The 20250-nt window shown below is 37.2% G+C and overlaps 1 protein-coding gene across 18 annotated transcripts in view; it reads right to left on the bottom strand.

Annotated features, from left to right (window-relative positions):
- Positions 1–13239, bottom strand: part of ABCA9 (ATP binding cassette subfamily A member 9) — a 50246-nt gene extending 37007 nt beyond the window's left edge. Inside the window, exons 1-9 of one of the 18 annotated variants that reach the window (XM_074319428.1) lie at positions 13100–13238; positions 9147–9260; positions 8264–8302; positions 8061–8165; positions 7610–7756; positions 5854–6061; positions 3733–3897; positions 2452–2555; positions 1475–1701 (exon numbers count right to left, since the gene is read on the bottom strand). In XM_074319428.1, the coding sequence (XP_074175529.1) occupies positions 1475–1701; positions 2452–2555; positions 3733–3897; positions 5854–6061; positions 7610–7705 (800 nt within the window). In that variant the 5' untranslated portion in view covers positions 7706–7756; positions 8061–8165; positions 8264–8302; positions 9147–9260; positions 13100–13238. Of the gene's footprint in view, positions 1–1474; positions 1702–2451; positions 2556–3732; positions 3898–5853; positions 6062–7609; positions 7757–8060; positions 8224–8263; positions 8303–9146; positions 10943–12997; positions 13017–13099 lie in introns of those variants that run through there. The other 17 variants (XM_074319424.1, XM_074319422.1, XM_074319423.1 and 14 more) reach the window with 17 other exon arrangements.
- Positions 13240–20250: the final 7011 nt, after the last annotated feature.

Below are 20250 nucleotides of genomic sequence, written 5' to 3' on the forward strand. Positions count from 1 at the left end.
ATGACCAAAATTTCCTTCAGTATTGACTTACACAATTTTAATACAAAAAGAAACACCAGAAAAAACCTCCCATTCTAGACCAAACCAAGAATCCATTTTTTCTACTTTTGCACTCAGTTCATTGAAGATTTATGGAGGAAAAATAAGTAAATTTGGTTTAAATTGTCATCATTAAAAATATGTGGTCTTCCTACTCAGCATTATCTAAAGTTCTTTTGAAGCCTATGTGGCATATATCTAGAACTATTCTATATATTCTACAAATTTTAACATTGAGAATCTCACGGTGTGTAAAAGGCAAATTCAAACACAGCTTTCTGACTCCAGAACTTATGCTTTTACTAACTATTAATATATGTCTCAAAAACGTCTTTTGGCAAAACTCATTAAAAATGTTGTTGCTAATTAGGATTCAATCCTTGGTTTCCTAACCTGCATTTCTCAGACCATACTACTTCTCAAAACTCAGTGCTGTCTAATACTGAGTGTTTAATTTTCCTTAAACTCCATATAAAGCACTTTAACTACACTTCCTTCTTTAATCCATATGACCAATAAGAGATAGATATTATTATCAATGTTTTACAGGAAAGAAAACTGAGATTTAAAGAGATTAAGTGTCTTGTTCCAGGTGGTAATGCTCAGATGGAGATGACCCCTGACTACCTGCCTCCCAAGCCTGGTTCTTACCACTCTGCTATACCTCCATGAAAGAAAACTATGTGTGAAGAGCGTAACAGGGTTTTTTCTTTTTCTTCAATGTCATAAAAGTAATAATTCATTCAATGTGGGATCAAAGTTAATCACCCTTTTTAATAAAATATATGAAACATATTTAATCAAATATTAGAAACCTCAAGTTCATATATGTATCTACATCTATCTCTATCTCTATCTCTATCTCTATCTCTATCTCTATCTCTATATCTATATCTATATATATATATCAAGGGTGCCAAAAATGTATACAAGTGGACACTTCGGTCAACATTGCTTAAGCAGTAGTTCGCTGTGATCAGAAGCGTCTGGACGCTGATGGTAACCACTTTGAGCACCTTTTGTTATTGCAGAAGTCAAACGTTACTTGTATTCATCTTTTGTTATTGGTATATATTGTGTATTATAATTTTAATGCAGTTTTCCTTTCTTAAAATGTGTATAAAATTTTTTGGCACCCTCTGTATACTCGTATACATTTTTTTCACCCATATATGGTAACTAGTGACTGAGAGTCATTATTTGTATTGGTTAGTGATCTCGGTTTCAGCAGTCTATAGAAGTAGACTTCCTTTAATTTAATGAAGTATGCAAAGTTTCATTTACCAAACCTATAAGTCTGTCTACCTCATTCATTTATAATGCACTCCTTTATGAAATCATCAAGTTTAAATATGATACTTTATAAGTCTAAGGAGTCCCAGCAGCAAGTTCTGTTTGTGTATGCTACATGACAAATTGTAACCATGTAATTTACCAGAATGCTGACTCTTGAAGTCCCATCATTATCATCAATGACTTAATGTATTGTCTTTCTTGGGTAACATTGACTGACACATAGTATATGAATGCAGAAAAAGACAAAATGCAAAAGAAAATGAAGACATCAGTTTTAACTCCTGCTTGGGCAACAAAAGGTAGTATCTTCATATGTACACCAGTAACTGACATGAGCTCTTCCATCACTGAACGGTTTGTTGTGATCTAAAGAAAGATATCAATGAACAAATTGTTATTATTAAGCTCATTATAACCTCATGTGTTTTCTCTCAATGATAAGGAATTATGTGCCTTCCACATTTAAATATAATGGCCAGTCAGGATCTGTCCCCTTGTAGTTCCTGGCACCCTCCAGTTTTCGTCTTGATACCTTAGCACATCCCTACATACGATCTTCATTGGACAAAATTCTACTCAACCTTGAAATCTCAGCTGAAATGTCACTGCAATTAATAGGTCTTCTCTGATCTTTCTCATCGGAGTACGTTCTGCTTCACTGTTTGCCTAGCATACCATTTTTAATTCCATGGTAGACCCTAAACTCTTATGAGTGTATTATGACTATCTATCCATTTATCTCCCCCCACTATCCACTATCCCTAGAAGAAAGTACCCGTGTTCTACTTATTTCCTGATCCTCAGTGCTTAGTGTAATGTTTTAACTACAGTCATGCACTGCATAATGACATTTCGGTCAATGACGGGCTACATAGATGATGGTGGTCCCATAAGATTATAGTGGAACTGAAAAATTCCTATTGCCCAGTGACACTGTCGCCATCATCACATCATAGTACCTAAGTGGTGCGTGACTGCTGAGCAGTTGTTCAGTACACAGCGCCAAATAAATTCAGCGAATACATCCATTAAATGATAACATGGGACGATCCATCAGACAACCATCCATCAACATTTAACTTACAATGCAATGTGCTCCTTTCACTTAATACTCACTTCTATGATAGCAGCATTAATGGCAGCTTGAAACGCTACAAAGCCTCTCTCCCAGAATGCTGAAGCTTCACATGTAACTTTCTCACTCGCTATTTGACAATGAGCTTTAGGACAAGAAGAACACAACATAAACAATCATGATGGGATGGGATCATCTTGGTTTTAGGAAAAATGAAAATGTCAAATGTCCCAAAATGCACTCTCCGTCCCAGATAACATAGTGTACGGAAAGACTTCTCAGGTGAGGTATGTGTGAAGAATGCCCCAGAGTTGTTTTATTAACATGAAGCCCAGTTCTCAATAACTTTTTATTCAATCTCATAATTCTCTCCTCTAGCCAAGAATATTTTGTTGAGCTTTGTTCCTCTGTTGCTCATGCCAAAAAAGCACTAATATGTTTAAATATTTGGGAATCGTTGAGTGAGAGCCCTTTCTTGGGGTTTCATATAGGACTAATAGAGGAATACAATCACAGGCCACATAATGACGACATTTGGGTCAATGTTGGGCCACAGATAATGGAGCTGAAAAATTCCCATCGCCTCGGGACGTTGTAGCTGTCATAATATTGTAGCGCAACACATTTCTCAGGAGTTTGTGGTGATGCTGGTGCAAACAAACCTACTGCACTGCCAGTCGTATAAAAGTATAGCACGTGCAATTATGTACAGTACATACTTGATAATGATAATAAATGACTATCATACTGGTTTATGTATTTACTACACTATACATTTTATCATTATTTTAGAGTGTACTCTTTCTACTTATATATAAAATAAGGTTGCTGTAAAATAGTACGGTGTTATGCTGGAAGCAGCCTCATACATCTTGTGTTGACCGCATCTCTTAATTGCATCATTTTCTCTTGTGCGTGATTTAATCTCGTGTTGTTTTGTGCAGTAACGTGCTGTACAGGCTTGTGGCCTAGAAGCTAAGCTATAGGCTATATCGTGTAGGCTAGGTGTGTAGTAGGCTAGACCATCTAGGTTTGTGTTAGCGTACTCTGTGATGTTCGCACAACAATGAAATGATCTAATGATGCATTTCTCAGAATGTATCTCGATTGTTAAGTAGTGCATGACTGTAATAGCAATATAATTTCTTAACAGAACAATATACGTGTACTTAAGAACATAGACTTTATTTAATAAGAACGAATCTCATTATGTTTAGAAATTAAAAGTATGTGCCTGTTGTGGATACTTCTGCTATCACATGCTCCCGTGCAGCTAATGACATAATAACAAAACATCTTTGTTTTCGTAACGGGAAAGTTACCTGAATGGTCTCTGTGTTCCTTCATGCTGGGGATTCTACTTCCCCAGAAAAACTTCAAATGATATGAGCAGTTATCACTAAAGATGACTCTCACTACATCTCCAGAATAGTTTAAATCCAATTCACTCATGCTTTTTTCATCAGGCCTACCCACGATTGTCTTTCCTGTCATGTGAAAAAAGGGAAGAGTTACGTAAGAAGATTTCTATGTGGTCCAAAGACAGCACACCATATTCAATTATGTTAAAGCTATTTTACGTTATTTCACTAAAGGCTGTGCTGGTCTTAAATAAGAGATTCACACTGGGTGGGGGCGATTCTAACTCTAGAGGCAAAATCAGAAATACCATGTGGCAATCTCTTTTATCACAGATGATCACGCTTTTCCAAATAAACTATTTAACCAATAACTTAAAGCACAATGGATTTGGAATAATAACAATACCAATGCATACATTTAAACTCACGTACATATAGACCTAGCTAAAGTTGAAACATATGCTACAATTATATATATAGTTATTTATATAATTATAATACTTATTTCCATTTGACAATGGTGTCAACATGGCCAAACTCCAAAGACAGAATGAAATCGCTAAATTTTAGGGGTGTTTTCTCAAGAGACTTTGTTTATTCTAAAATATATGACATAAATGAGTGACTCTTACTGACCAAACCCAGGCCATTAAACCCACAGTGTAGATTCTGTTGAATGCATACTCCTGGTACAATTCAACATATTTCATTGTCCTCTGTGTGTCCTGCCATCTGGCAGCTGGATCCAGAGGTTTAATCAGACTCAGGTCCAATCCGTTTGGCAAGACTATAGGTGATGGTGTGTTCTTTCATCAGGAGTGTCACAATTTCTGATTGTCTCACATTTTGCGATATTAGCAGCTATTGACACTCAGCGTCAACCAAATCCATTGATTCACTAGGAGTTTCAAAATGGTGATGCTCTATTTCCATCATTTGTTTTTCATTTATTAGTAGAAACTGTTTACAAAACAGTACTTTCCATCATCTGATTGGTTATCCAATAGTACAGTTCATATAGGATAAATACTGATATTTACGCTTTATTTACAACTTTTCATGAGAACTGATTTCCTATCATCCTCCGAAGGCAAGCATTGTTTTTTCTTTCAATATCATTATGAAAGCATGGATTTAAACATACACTGGATGAGTTTTAAATCACTGCATTTAATGTTCTTGCTGAAGCTCCACATATGCCAACTTTGACCAGTGGGAGTCTTTGTAAGTTGACTGCTGAGTCCTTTTGACACAACCTATTCTCAATGGCTTCCTAGCGATCTGGAATGACAAGATTCTTCACCCTGTAAATTTCCTGTATTTCCTTTCTTCCCATTTTGAAACTCCTGTGTTTCAAAGACACAGGGGTGAGAGAATTAGACTATTCTATAATTACTTATTTGGGATATCCCACTTTACATAGATACCAGTCTGGGATTGACATTCCAGTACTACACAACCAATCCAGTTACTGAAAATGGTTTTGTTTGTACCCATATTGGCCCTCTTTACTTTGCAGTGGCTACTGGTTGGTTTCCTCTCATTCTCTTCTCAGGCCCATCACATACCCTATTACTTCCCTTGGCTATTTCACTTCCTCCGAGAGACAGATAGCATGCAAGCCCTGCGGTTGTTCATGCTTCTTCCCCATTCATTTATATTTTAGGGTTCAAGGAAACACCTTGTCATCTATTTTTGTTGTAAATATTGCACATGGGTGCTTGGTTTTGCTGTCTAATTTCTCTCTCAATTTTTGTGTATCTGAAGAGATTAAAAAACAAAGCTGTCACCATTGTCCAATCTTTTCAGAATCTTCTCACAAACATACATTTACATAATCCTGGGCTATCTCATTTTAATACGGACTATAAAGAGGATAACGCTTTTAACAGGAAATTTCCTAAGTAGGAGACTAGTAAATACAGTAAGAAAATCTCCTTGATATTGGAAAGGCATTTGCATTAATGTTGTTAGTTAAATTCTAGAAACTTAAACATTTAACATAGTTTATCAAGGAAATTCCAAAATGAATTTATGTAGTTTGCAAATAAGGAAATTACTGTGAACTGCCAGAGAACATACCTTTCAGGAATGGAGCTGAAGCCACTTGGTTCATTATCTCCTGGGTTGTTTTGGATTCGGGTGCAAAGGCAATAATATAATTAGAGTCATTAAAATTATCTACACGTCCCAGATCCATGGCAGGCATCTCAGGAAAATTATTATTTTGATATATATCGGAGGATAATAGGTAGGCAATTAAGACTAGAAGAAGTGAGAAAAACCATTCCTACACAGCAATGAGAGAAAAATAAAGCAAATCAATAGCTGTTTATCCACTGATCAATGGTCCATAAACAATTTAAAACACAATTATCTTATGTAGCTTGGATTTCATTTTTCCTTCTCTCCAGTTTTTAAATGTCTCAATTTTCTTTTGTCCTATAACATGCACATCATGCATCAAGACAGAGTTGTAGCATCAATTCCAATTATAATTAAGAATCTAAGTTTGTCATACTGTAATGCAAGTATTAAGGCTGGATTGGTTCATGAATGGCCCTGTGGTTTACAGTCATGTTGAAACCTGAGTGACAATGATAAAGAAATGTTAGGTGGCATGAAACAGATAACCAGCTTTCATCAACAGGGCAAGGTCATATTTTTATGTTCTGCTGACTGTATGTGAAAGGCGATAGTCCTAAAATACTGCGCACAAGAAGAATTTTAAGTCTTTGTCATTGCAACAACATTCTGGAATTGGAAATGCAATAGAATGCATGTGAAGTCCAGTGTTAAGAACCCACTTTATTACTTAGTTTTAACTCTAAACACCTGGCCTTTAAAAAAGGTATATATCTTATTCACGATATGGTCTTATTTTAGCTATGTGTGTTGGTCTGTATCTATACCTAATCTAGCTTGTTAGATACATAAATTAACAGATACAATAGTTATATAAAAAAATTAGAAGGATGGTAGCAAAACATCCATATAGAGTAGAATATAACTTTTATATTTATATTTATATAACCCTTACTCATGCAGGGATTTTTGTACACTTCATTGCTGCCAATCTAAGCATTCCATACATATTTGTTAAAAGCACACACACACACACACACACACACACACACACACACACACAATGTTCTTAAAAGCAAATGTCAATATATCAACCTTTGAACTATGGGTATTTTATGAGTGATTTTAACTTATTTATAATATTTTTCTGAATTTACTGAATTTTCTACACAAAGCTTACCTAACCATTCTTATGATCACAAAAAAAATAAGTTCTATCTTAATACGAGCAAAAGTTCAAAATACATTTTCTTTTCCTCTTTGTTTATATGACCATTATTTCTTTCAGTTGGACATTATCTGTATCCATAGCACAATTGTATGGAAGTGCTACAATTTGTCTTTTGAATTTTTTTTAAACTTTGGCTTACTTTCTGGATTAATTCTGGATTAAATTCTGCCTTTTTCTTTGACTTTGACCCTCAACTTCTGTACCTATCCCTTCATGAGTTTCAAATGAGCTCAGATGTTAAGAATTATTTTCTCTGTTGTATCAAGATGTGGCTTTATTTTTCATGGGTTTTCTGAATTTGAATTCTTATAAAAATGACTCCAGTAAGACATATAATAATGATATATCTTAAAGGAATCTTATTTGAAATAATAGCAAAGTTCAGAATTAAAAAAAAAAAAAAAAAATCCAGCCTGTTAGTCAGAAATAGAATATATGTGAAACATTGAATAATAAAGTGTTTGCAGTGCCAAATATTTCTTCCTCTTCTAGATATGAGAACACATAGATTCTGAACCATACCAACAAAGTCTCTCTCTTCATCCTCCATTTTTTAAGGAAATTCTTGCAGAGAAGGGCCCACGTTTGCTGACCCACGCTGATGTGCCTCTTGTTCATTCTGACCTGTTTATTTTAAAATGAGGAAGTCAAGGAAGTAAACGTGAAGGCCTGAAACAGAAAACATTGTGCAATCAAAACAAAAAGAAATATCCAACAGCTGTTTCCAATTGCATGTGTAGCAAAGAAGGGAGCCAAAGGGAAAAAGAAAAAAAGAAAAGCATATAAAGGGATGTTCAAGCTGAGTCGTGAAAGAAATCAAAAATTGAAAAATTACTAGATGTGATTTATATTTTTCCCTCATCGGGCTGACAAAAAATTAAAGAGTTTAATAAAGTGTTGTGATCCCCACAACCCATTCAGTGTTCTCATGAGGATAAAGGAACTTTAGGTACTACTGTGCGTTTACACTTACACAGCCATTTTAGTGATGCATTACCAATTCATTAGGACTGTCATCAATCAATTCTGCTCCTGGGTATGTATGCCAAGGGATTTTCACATGAGTTCACGAGGGGACCTGCGTAAAGACGCTCTTCATAACGTGGATTATTGTGGCACGGTGTTGTAAAACAAATTTTAATGACTACAGTGCATAGAGTACTGTGTAGGACTCACAAGCAATGGATTGGTATCCACTCATCAATATGAAGACATCTTAAAAACACAATGCCAATTTAAAAAAAAAAAGAAAAGGTTGAGAGTTATATCACAATATCATTTACATTAATTAACACTACACCCCATATATATTTTTGAAGAACATCCAGGAACTAAAAGATTGCTAACAAGTACGATGAAAAGGTTACCTGTGGCAGTGAAACATGGGTCTGGAGGTTGAGTGTGAAATGAGAGTTGTAAATTTAAGGAAATAAACAACCAAAACAAAGTGGGAACTTTGTTTGAACCAATCATTTTGTGTGCCATGAAAATCAAGTTAATCATACTTAACTTGATCTTGATCAACTTTTTATGAGTAAAGTCCAAAAAAATCCCAAGCCAACCATTAAAAATAAATAAATAAATAAATAAATAAACAAACAAACAAACCCAACAGCAATAAAATCCAAAAGCAAATAGATTTTAAAAAATTTTTCATGAAATTTCAGAGAATTTCATATTGTTCATTACAGCTAGAACAAAGAGAGATTGGACATAGTTTGAATATAGGATATTGGAGAGAAAATAATAATAACATTTAATGATGGTTTCCTATGTTCCGGGTAGTTCTAAGTATTTTATGGGAATTAATTAGTGTAATCCTCACAATAAACCTTTGGAATAGACCTTATTATCCTCCTCATTTTACAGATGAAGAAAATGAGTCCCAGGGAAGCAAAGTGACTCTCCAAACACAGCTAATGTTGGCATAAACCCAGATTTAACCCAGATGGAAAGTTCTGGAGCCCTTCTCTCTTAATCAGAGTACCATACTGTTGTATACATTTATCTAGGGAGTGTGTGGTCAATTCTCCCTTGAGTGCAAGATCAGAGAGCCTACCATCATCCAGACAGGCAGTGTGGGATCCAGTCAGGCTTTTATCCACAGGCTTCAGTTTGTGCTGTTGTTATCAGGAGCCCCCAAATGCTGGAACATGAGGGAAGGTAGATGACCCTCAAAAGGCAGAGAAAATACATAATCTTTAAAAAGAAAATTTTGTTACAATAAACAGAAGAAATGTTTAAAATCTTCTATTTAATGACCATAATAAAATTCAAGAAGAAAAAACAGTAAAAAAGAAATTAAAAGCAAATATCATACTAAAACTTCCCATTGGAGTCATAAAGAACATATCATCTTCCACGATACAGACAAAAATTTTCTAATTCCCCAAATTTTCAAAGAAAATTCAAATTCACATGAAGATAATGAGATTAAAAAATAACTAAAATAAAGAGAAAAAACTGATCAAAAGTAAAGTATTTGGTAAAGAGATACCCAAAAAGAAGTAAATACAGTTGCAAAAAAATACATTAAAGAAAATACATTCTAAAAAGTACAATGGAAATTACCTCCCCAAAAGCTCTCCAAGTACCTAAAAAGCCTCTCCAAGTTCCAAATATAATGACAAGGAAATACCAAAAATAATATTTTTGAAATTAAAGGATAAAGGGAAAAGTCGATAAAGAATTAAGTTGATGGGATAAGGATGGGGTAGGTCAGGAGTGAGTAAACAGTTTATAATGGAATAAAAATCAGCCTGATATCTTCAAAGTGGATGTGAAAAGGTGATTTGCTCAATTTCCTTTTGAAAAACCTACCAAAATGGACAAAACTAAAGAAGAACACTAAAGAGATATCTATTTGCAATGAAACTAGATTGTGGTTTAACCCCAAACCACACTTTGATGCTTGCAAAGTACCTGGTCCAGTTTTATTGCCAGTAGAAAAGAGAACCCCAAATAATTTTCAGGTCCATGATGTCTGTTACTCACCCACGCATATGACTGGATAGGTGGAAGTGGCCATAGGAATAAAGGGTGAACTGGTAAGATACACGAATCAGATAAATCTGTACTTGGAGGTCTTTGACTGGAAATGCATTCTAGGCAATATAGGCACAACTTTTTGTAGACTCCCATGTTGCTCTGCTGTTATCAATGGAAGACAATTGTTCATTCCTTCCTTTTTATGGGTCAGGCCACAGCAGTGCTTAGGCTTGCAGGAAGAGAGAACTACCCTTCAGGCTTACACGCAGACCTTTCAGCCAGCCAGACTGTCAGTTTCCAATATTGGGGACAGGTCATCAGCAACTCTTTTTCTAGAATTGTTTGCATAGAATATACTAATTCTATATAACAACAGAATTTAGGACTTATCTGACAGCCATTAGCTGATTGCTTCAAAACTAATGAAGGCAGCAGATCTCAGATATGACACTCCATCTGTTAGTGGTGGTATTAATGTAATTATTTATATGGTCATCTTAGTGCCACCCAAGAATCACTAGTCTATCTCCCAGAATGAGCTACATAACTGCACGGCAAAAGGCATATCTCATTATTTTCCTATCAGGCAGAATAACAAAAAGATCTGAGACTTACAGAGGATGAACGCGCATGTATTATACAGTGGTACCTCCGTTTTCTAATGTAATCCGTTCCGGAAGACCGTTCAAGTTCTGAAACGTTCAAAAACAGCCGACAGCTAGGCCTCAGGATCTTGCACTCAGCGGAAGCCACGTGACATGTTCGACTTCCGAGTCGTGTTCAAAAACCAAAGCGTTTACTTCCTGGTTTACGGCGTTCGTAAACCAAAATGTTCATCAACGGAGACGTTCGAAAACCAAAGTACTACTGTATCAATTGATAAAGAAAACATAAGATCTAACATTAGTTAACAAAACCCAACATTCTAAGAGGGGAAATTGGTCCAGGTAATATTCCAAGGATAGTGGCTTGAGCTTGTGCTTGGAGCACAAGGCCAGTTGGCCAATAAAATCTGGGTTCTGGGGTAGTGGTATCCTACTTTGGTGCCACAATAAACAAGGATGGAAATCATACAGTTGCTACTGTCTCTTCCCTTATTTTGCCAGCGAGGTTGCTCCTGGCTATTAGGTTCGTGGCCTAAAATTCTGATCTTCCCCAGGGGGCAGGAACAAAGCCATGAATATGCTGCTTCCTGCTGGTATTCAGGAGGTAACTCAAAGGGGAAGATCACCTACTCAAGGCATCACGGAGGGGGGCACTGCCAGAGAGAGAGCCTAACCATAGATGATTTCAGGGGAATCCTTTGGTGGAGCTACTTGTATCTGAAAGGCAAGGGAGAATTGAAAAGAACACGGTAGACAGAACAATGGTCGCATTCCAACCCTGGAATTTGTAAACATGTCACATTATATGGCAAAGGAGAATTAAGGTAGCAGATGGGAGCAAGGCTGCTAATCAACTGGCTTTAATCCAGGGAGGTAATCCTGGATCATCTTAGTGGACCCAGTGTAATCACAGGGTCCTTAAAAATGGAAGAGGGAGGCAGGCAGAAGAGGAAGTCAGAGTGACGGGGTGTTATAAGGACTCCACCCACTGCTGGCTTTGAGGATAGAGGAGAAAGGGCATGAACCAAGGCATGGGGCCAGCCTCTAGAAGCGGGAAAGGCCAGAAAACAGAATTGTCCTTACACCCTGCAGAAAGGAGCCCAGTTTTTCCAAACACTTTGATTTCAGTCCAGTGAGATCCACATCACACTTCTTACCTCCCAAACTGTAGGATGATAAATCTGTTTTGTTTCAAGCCATCAAGTGTGTAGTCATTTGTCACAGCAGCAAGAAAAAACTAATACAGGAGTCTGAGAGCATGAGGTATGGGAACAAGACGGAAAGAAATCTGAATGCTGTTTATGACAAGGGTTTTAGGACAGAAATAGTTGCTGGAGTTTCCTTCTATGATGTGCCCATTCGTGGAACACAGGAGGACATGAATTTATGTTTAAAAATTGTCCAGGAATGAACAACATGGATTTGAAAGCCATGTGAATGAGCTCCTGGTAACAGTGCATCAGAGCAGGCTGGGACAGCCTGGGTGACCCAACTAAAACCAACTGCAACGTTTCCAATTAGGAAATCAATGACGTGGCAAACTGTGGCATCTGAAAGGGTTAAATATATTACCTCAGTGCCTACTCTTTTTTCTTCCTGTGGATTAGTGCATGGGCTGGAAATTATTTATGAATAAAGAATAATTAACATGATCTAATTGTCATAATTGTGGCTATTTGTTTCTAACTGTTAAGACTGATTTTTCCCCCCAAAGCACATCCAGATGTAAAGACCAGGGCAAAAAATACTATTCACCATAAAAGCACAACACATTTAACTAGCTTACATTGCTCTGAATAGGAAATCGTGTGATCTAGAAATCATAACTTGGTTATAAAAAAAGTCACTTCATGTCAGATAGAATTTCTAGTATTTAGAGAATAAATAAATACATTACACAACAAATTAGACAAAAAATTTTACATATTTAGTATGATAAACAAGATCAGTAAAAATATCGTCCTAAGTTTTCTTGATGAAAATATTCTCAAGCCAGCTGAAACAATTCAAAACTCAGAAAATCATGGATTCCCCCTACGCCAATGCTTACAAATCCTCTGGTAGTAAAACTGAAAACAAACAGAAAAGAATACGTAATTCTAATAACGTGGCAAATAGCTCATACTTGCAAAGAGGCAATATAATTGCATTCCTTTCAATTTGTCCAAGTACATAATACGTGCTATTTGTTCAAATATGCTTTAGTCATGGGGTAAAAATGGAAAAAAAAATCTTAGTTCTCCAACTGGTTATTTAGCTATACATTATAAAATACTCAGATGATTTGAAAAATCAAAATGACTCATTAATAACTTACTGCCTTTAATAGTTTCCATCCAAATGGTTGGCATTTCCTATTTGAAGTCGGACGTTATATTTTCCAAATGCACAAGAACCACAATTTTAGAGGTTAACTTACTCGCAGGAAAGCTGGAACAAGAATCTAGAAACAGTTCATCCACAGGTCTCTCTGCATGCCCTGGAAAAGATTCACATTCCTTCTCAGTCATTACTACATCATGCTTTTAATTTCACGTTTACGGTGAATAGTTCCGCTTTTGACTGCTTTCTGAAAAGGATTATGGTCTTAATTCAGCTATGCTGCCAAGAAAACTCTCTGCTCACATCACATGGTGACTTCTTTACAGTTTTCCATTTCTTTGTCTCCCCGCCAGTTCCTCAGCAGGGAGTGTGTAGTTGCAGATGTCTGGCTGGACATAGCAAAGCATTAGGAACTATCAAATGAAAAAGAATTTAGTCTTTCTCAACTAGCTGTTTCGTACACGACCCAAATGAAAAAGTTGATCTCCAAAAACAGTATTTTAAAGAAAGGTAAGTAAAGAGTTCAGAGGAGAGCAGAGAAGAGAGAAGTGTATGAGGGACGAGGGGGAGAGGATAAAAAAAAATATAGCAAAAGATTTCCTAATTGGAAACGTTGCAGTTGGTTTTAGTTGGGTCACCCAGGCTGTCCCAGCCTGCTCTGATGCACTGTTACCAGGAGCTCACTCACATGGCTTCTGAATCCATGTTCTTCATTCCTGGACAATTTTTAAACATAAATTCATGCCCTCCTGTGTTCCACAAATGGGCACATCATAGAAGGAAACTCCAGCAACTATTTCTGTTCTAGAACCCTTGTCATAGACAACATTCAGATTTCTTTCCGTCAGGTCAGAAAGTGACTCAAAACCTTCCACAGCAATTTAATTCTTAAACTCTGGATCTAGAACTATGGCAATGAAGCAATGTGATTTTTTTCAGGGCAACAAAATGAACTGAATTTTCCCCTGCATCTTATGGCGTTACATGCACGCTAACTGCAGCATCTTTCTTGGAGAGCAAAATAGGAGCATCTTTAAAGCAATGTCATAAGAAAACGAACTGCACTCCCAAGACTGACATTGTTATTTCTGCAGCAAGTCCAGGAAAACAAAGTACTTTCTCTGTAAGCAACCACTGGGTTTTAGTATGTCCTGTTTTCCATATTGTTTAAGAAACATTTTTAACAGGTAAGAGCTGCCATTCTACCTTTTTTGAACATTTCAGGTAAGTCGAGGACAAGGCAGTTCCAAAGGTTCTTGTAATCATGAAGCTGTGATTATTTCCTGAGTCCACAACTAAAGGGGAAACCGGGCTATGCCTGCAATTCTTAATTCCAACAGACGTGTCTGTGTCCCATTGTCCATGTAAATCGCATGAAGTCTTGCTTACCTATTTGCCATTCCCTCCATACTTATTCAACCATGTTCACTCTTCTGTTAATTATACGAGTCCAGGAATTGCTCAAGCAAGCGAAGCAGAAGCAGACTCATTAATGCTTGAGGCTGTCAAACTTAAAAAAAAAAAAAAAAAAAGACTTATGATTGTTTTTCTACGATGTCCTCTGCAGAACATACAACATTATAACATTTAATAACATCCCCGGCACTTTGTACACAGGAAATATAATTTAGGACATAGTTTTCAGTGACTCTTTTTCCTAGGACTTTGTATCTAGGATACAGCAGATGTGTTCCGGCCCTTCTTGGCTTCTGGACTTTTTTCTTTTCCTTCGGTGTGTTGGCCTCTTCCTTCGCATGTATCCCTCTGTAACTTCTGTGGCCCTAGAACACAGCAAACCCAGCCTCGTTAACCTTCTTTGTCAACATTTTCTTAATCAAGTCATAGGTCTTCACTCTTCTAAATAAGCTTTAGTACAATCCTGCTAATTAAAAATAAATAGCCTTTTGGGGATTTCGAAAGTGGAATAGTGGAATGGCACTGATTTTACAGTATAATGTACTTAGCAACTGTGTATGGCACTTACTACATACAAGGCACACTTAAATAGTAACATATTTAATTTACATAATAATCTCATGAAGTAAGCATTGTTGCAATCACCCTCATTTTACAGATGACAAAAGTGAGGCCTAGAGAGCTTAAGTAACTTGCCCAGATTCACACAGCTGGTCAGGAGCAGAACCTGGGTTAAAACCCAGACCATCTCCAGTCTGTGAGCTCAAATGACAAATGTTATTCTGTCTTACGGTGTGTGTCTCTGTTCATTCAATGACTCTCACTTTGGGTACACACATTTACAATTCTCCTGACCTTTGCTTCATATATTTTGCAACAATATCCTCGGTGCCAGAAGCCCTGTAGGTTTCATGTGAAGGAATTTTGCATCAGGCTAAAACATTCCTCTCGGATTCTTTCCTGGCTATTTGTACCCAATACTTGGCACCGTGGGACCTCTGTGTAGCCCTCATTCTGTCTGTGCAAACACAGAAAAACCTGATTTGCAAAGAGAGAAGAATGAAGTGGCCCAACAGACTGATAAGGAGAGAGACTGAGAATGTCTGCTCACTTCCCAGGGACTTTTCTGTTCTTGCTTTTCATCCTTCTTTAGACCTAGCTGCACTGCCTGCATTTGGGTTTTGTCAGACACTTCCCAAAAATTTCTCTTTGTTTCTTAAAAATATAATAAACATTTTACGTGGTTCTGTTTTTTTGGGGGGTGTAGCGGGGCGGGTAGCCTGGAATCATCCTTTGTATGATAGACATTTTTATGTGTCATTACATTTCTCAGGTATATTTTGGCCTACCTCTATTATCTGCTTATAGGATGTCACTTGAAACAGTATAATTTTATTTTACTTTTTGCCTAGTCTGCAAATCTTTAACTTTCCATGAGGGACTGTAGGTCCCTAGGATAACCCATCCATTTTGTTCAGCATCTGATTTTATAGTTTCTAAATTAAGCTTTCCTGTGATCTGTCCATTTCTCCATTTCTACATGGATCATGTTTTTGCTCTGTTCCTTGTTTCAGGTTCCCCATGCCCTTTTCTCCTCTCATCTGCAAAGGTCAGAGTTAGGACTTCCTGGTATTTCATTCTACTGGTGATCACCCGTAAATGTTGACAGATGTATCTAAACGCACATTACCTTGGCAACATAAAAAAAAAAGTCAGCCTATATCTCAACCTATTTTCTTTCCATGACTTGCTATATATGTGCCTCCATACCTCCCTTACAAGTTAAGTCCTTTAGTATATTTGACCTTGAAACCGATACTCCTTACTACCCTGTTTCCCTGAAAATAAGACTGGGTCTTATATTAAGTTCTGTTCCAAAAGACGCTTAAGGGCTTATGTTCAGGGGATGTCATCCTGAAAAATCATGCTAGTGCTTATTTTCCGGTTAGGTCTTATTTTCGGGGAAACATGGTAGGTCTGCAAGGCTACTAAGTGTCCTGTCTTGGAAGCCTCAGTTTTGTCACCTGTAAGATCAAGTCTCCAACAGGGTCATTCAAGATTTAAAAATTTAGGATTTGGCAGTAGGGTAGGGATTTAAGAAAACAACACATGTAAAGTATTTAGCACAGCACCTAATTTTAAAACAGTTGCAAGATTTCTACCAATTTTTGGACTGTGGTGATGCATTTGCTCCCTCAAAAAAGATATGAAATGGCAAACAAAATATAACAAAATAGGGATCAAATTAAAAGAAAAATAAATGTCCTGATGCTGTATTTGAAGCAAGAAAACAAAGCTAAAATGATTGCTAATTTAAGCCAGTAAATTGTGCGGTGGTTTGGCAAAAGCTGACTGATTAAACCAGCTAATATATAATTCATGTATAAGGATAAAATAGTGAAATTTTTAAACAAAATATGGAGTTTCTCTTTTATAGACAACTCTGAAAGAACTACTAATAGATATCCTTGAAGAAAAAGGATATTGAACCCAAAGGAAGTAGCTGGGTGTTAGAAACTAATAAATGTATTAGTAAACTAAATAAATATTGATTGTGCAAGTAATGACAATGACCAATATGTATGGGGGGAGGTCTTAAACACAGTGTGGGAACTAAAATATCAACAGCAATTATGTGGGAGAAGAAAGAAGCAAGATCAGAGCTAAGTTCCCCAGAAATCTTATAGTTCAGGATGAGAACAGAAATACTGAATAACTTCAAAGTGCACTGTTCAACGTGGTAGCCACCAGCCCCAGGTGGGTATTTAAATTTTAATTTAAATTCATTAGAAATCAATAAAATTTAAAATTCAGTCCCTTCACCTCTGACAAGGAAGAGCTTAGCTGTCATCCTTCCCTTCCTAACAAGAAAAAGCTAAGCAAACTGAAAAATCAGTGATGTTACTTGGATCCACCAGAGACTGAGGCTACAGGGCAAACCAGAATCCTGAAATCTGGACTAATGAGGGTGTAAAGCCATTGAGAGACCTATTGTTTTCGAAATTCAGACATGGCCGCTTTTATGCAGATCCCGCCTCAAATACAGCTTTCTTTCCGGTAGTCTTACGTATAGGAGCTAGCAGTATTCCCAGATGTAGAGTATGCATTTCCCCCAAATCAAAATAAACCAAGCAAAAGCTGGGCTTCTTAGAAGTGGGTACCAAGTCCTAGAAGTGGGTACCAAGGACAGTTTATTTTGGGTCACTGGTGGAATATCCCAGGTGGCTCTTGTCCAGGTTAGTCCTAAGAATTTTACCATTAGGATGTCTTTGGACCTTAGCTGGATTTATTAACCAGATTTGGTTGGCTATGTGAGTCACCAGTGCATTCAAATCAGTCCTAGCCTGCTCTTCAGTTTCCAATATTATCATAACATCATCAGTATGGTGTATTATTACACTGCAGACCTGCATCAAGTCCAAATCCCTTCTGACCAAATTATGGCAAGTTGGTGAGTTTAGAAAACACTGTGACAGCACAACTGGGATCCTTCCCATATGAAAATGAACAACAATTGGCTCCTTTCCAAGATGGAATAGAGAAGAAAGTGTTTGGAAAAAACAATAATCAAGTATCAGTTTCCTTTAGCCTGTTGTGTTTTTCTTTTGTTTTCTTCTTTTTTTTTGTTTTTTTTTTTGTTGTTGTTGTATGGTTGAAACAATGCCCAGAATTTCTGAGGCTATGGGTGGTACAACTTTATGTAAGCCTCAATAGCCTACTGTTAGTCTCCATGAGCTATCAGCCTTTTTCATTGGTCACACAGGGTTACTGTACAGAGAATTCATTGGTACCAACACTGGGCACTTCAGCTTTTAACATGTCATTAAAGTGGTAATCTCTTTTTGCCAGCAGGTATAGTAAGTCCTCGATACAGTAAGATGTTGATAGGTTCTAGAGCTTTCAAGTGAAATGACTATTATGAAACCAGTTTTATCAAAGGCTGACAGATAACACACAAGCATTACGTTCCTCTGGCATCTCATCAATGTTATAACAAAAACAACATTGAACAAAACTATCTTCACTGAGGACATGCTGTACTCTACAGTGTTTTAAATTAACTACCTGCATGAGTTTGGGCCGTTCTCCTGGTTCCCACTTAGCCTGTCAAATGAAGAGTGGTTCCGGGCCGACTTTCATGCCTTCTATTTACAGTATCAGGTGGGAGAAGCGATCTCTAGTCAGACATACCATCCATCCCAATAATACATTCAGGTAAAGGAGAGCTGAGCACCTCACATAAAGTTTGTTCAAAAATCCCAATTTTCAGCTGAACTGTCACCATAATCCCATCAACTTTTGCATCTTCATATCCTCCCAATCTAAATTTAGCTGCCATTAAGACTTTACCAACAGGTTTCAAATCATAGTGCAGTGGGCTCCCCTGTCAAGGAAACCCAGGGAAGTCTCTCACTCCTACTCCAAATTGGCCATTTTATTGCACATGTGCAGATGGCCTGGTTTATTAGATAATAAAGGATATGATAAAAGATTCAGATGAACAGCCAGAGGAAGAGACACGCAGGGTGAGGTCAAGAAGGGTCTCAAACACAAGAGCTTTTGTCCCCATGGAGTTAGGGTGCATTACCCTCCCTGTTCATAAATGTGTTCACCAACCCAGACGCTCTCTGAACCCAGTACTTTTGGGATTTTTATGGAGGCTTCATCAGGTAGCCATGATGGATTAGTCACTCAACTTTCAAGCCCTCTCCCCACTCTGGTGAATAGGAGGTGAGGCTAAGAGTACCAAGTTTCTAATCATGGCTTGGTCTTTCTGATGACCAGCCCTGATCCAGGAGCCTACCGAGTCATCTTATTAGAACAAAAGATGTTCCTATCATCCAGGAAATTCTGAGAGATTTAGGAGCTCTGTGTCAGATGCTCCTATTACTCAAGCAATTACAAGGGTTTTAGGAGGTCTGTGTCAGGCAATGGGGTCAAAGACCAAATGTTAGAAGGAACTGGGGGCCGAGACATACACACACACACACACACACACACACACACACACACACACACAAATGTATATCTATATCTATATATATAATTCTTTTACACCCGTGACTACAGAGAACCACAGTCAGGATCAGCTTACCTGGAACAGAAGCCATGAGAGCCATTCATTGGTAGGAACAAACACTTAACTGGCAATTTTGATAAACTGCTGGGGGCTGAGTGAGGACTATGTGAGCATGAGAGCCTCCTGGGGTCAATAGTATTAAGGGGACCAGGAGCAGGTGGGCATACCTGGAGGAGGGCCCTGGAAGGATACAACTGTGGATAGTGATCTGGTACCAAAATAGGGCATAAAGGAAGAATATTCTGACCTCTCTCTTCTTTTTCCATCCTTCCATTTCTTGTTGCGGCTTCCTTTTGGATTGGTGAATGCCAATAGGAAGCCAACCATCAATGCAGTCCACAGCAGTCAGCTTTGTCTAGAAGGCTACTGGGAAAACAGAAGACAAAACTAGCACGAGATCTGTCTACAATAGCAGTGGAGATGGAAAAATGCTTTTCCCTTTTTAAAAAAATCACTTCTTTTGTTTTACCCTGACCTCCTCTCTCTGTGTCCATTTATCTCTCTTAGGACAGAATCCTAATAAACACCTAAGTTAACAGCTTCAAAAACAGCCATATTATGATAGTTTTAGCAAACTATGCCTAGTTTAATATATTGAAACATTCATACTGTATCTATCTGATACTGGTTATTTAGTACTTTGTAAACATATTTCTACAATAGTTAAGAAAATTTGTAATTTTTAATGAATAGAAGCAAATATCTCATTATGTTGGTATGTGAAATGGTTATATGTTTGAGCAAGACAGAAG

This window comes from Rhinolophus sinicus, linkage group LG15, assembly GCF_036562045.2.
Source record: "Rhinolophus sinicus isolate RSC01 linkage group LG15, ASM3656204v1, whole genome shotgun sequence".
In the NCBI taxonomy this organism is placed as follows: Eukaryota; Metazoa; Chordata; class Mammalia; order Chiroptera; family Rhinolophidae; genus Rhinolophus; species Rhinolophus sinicus.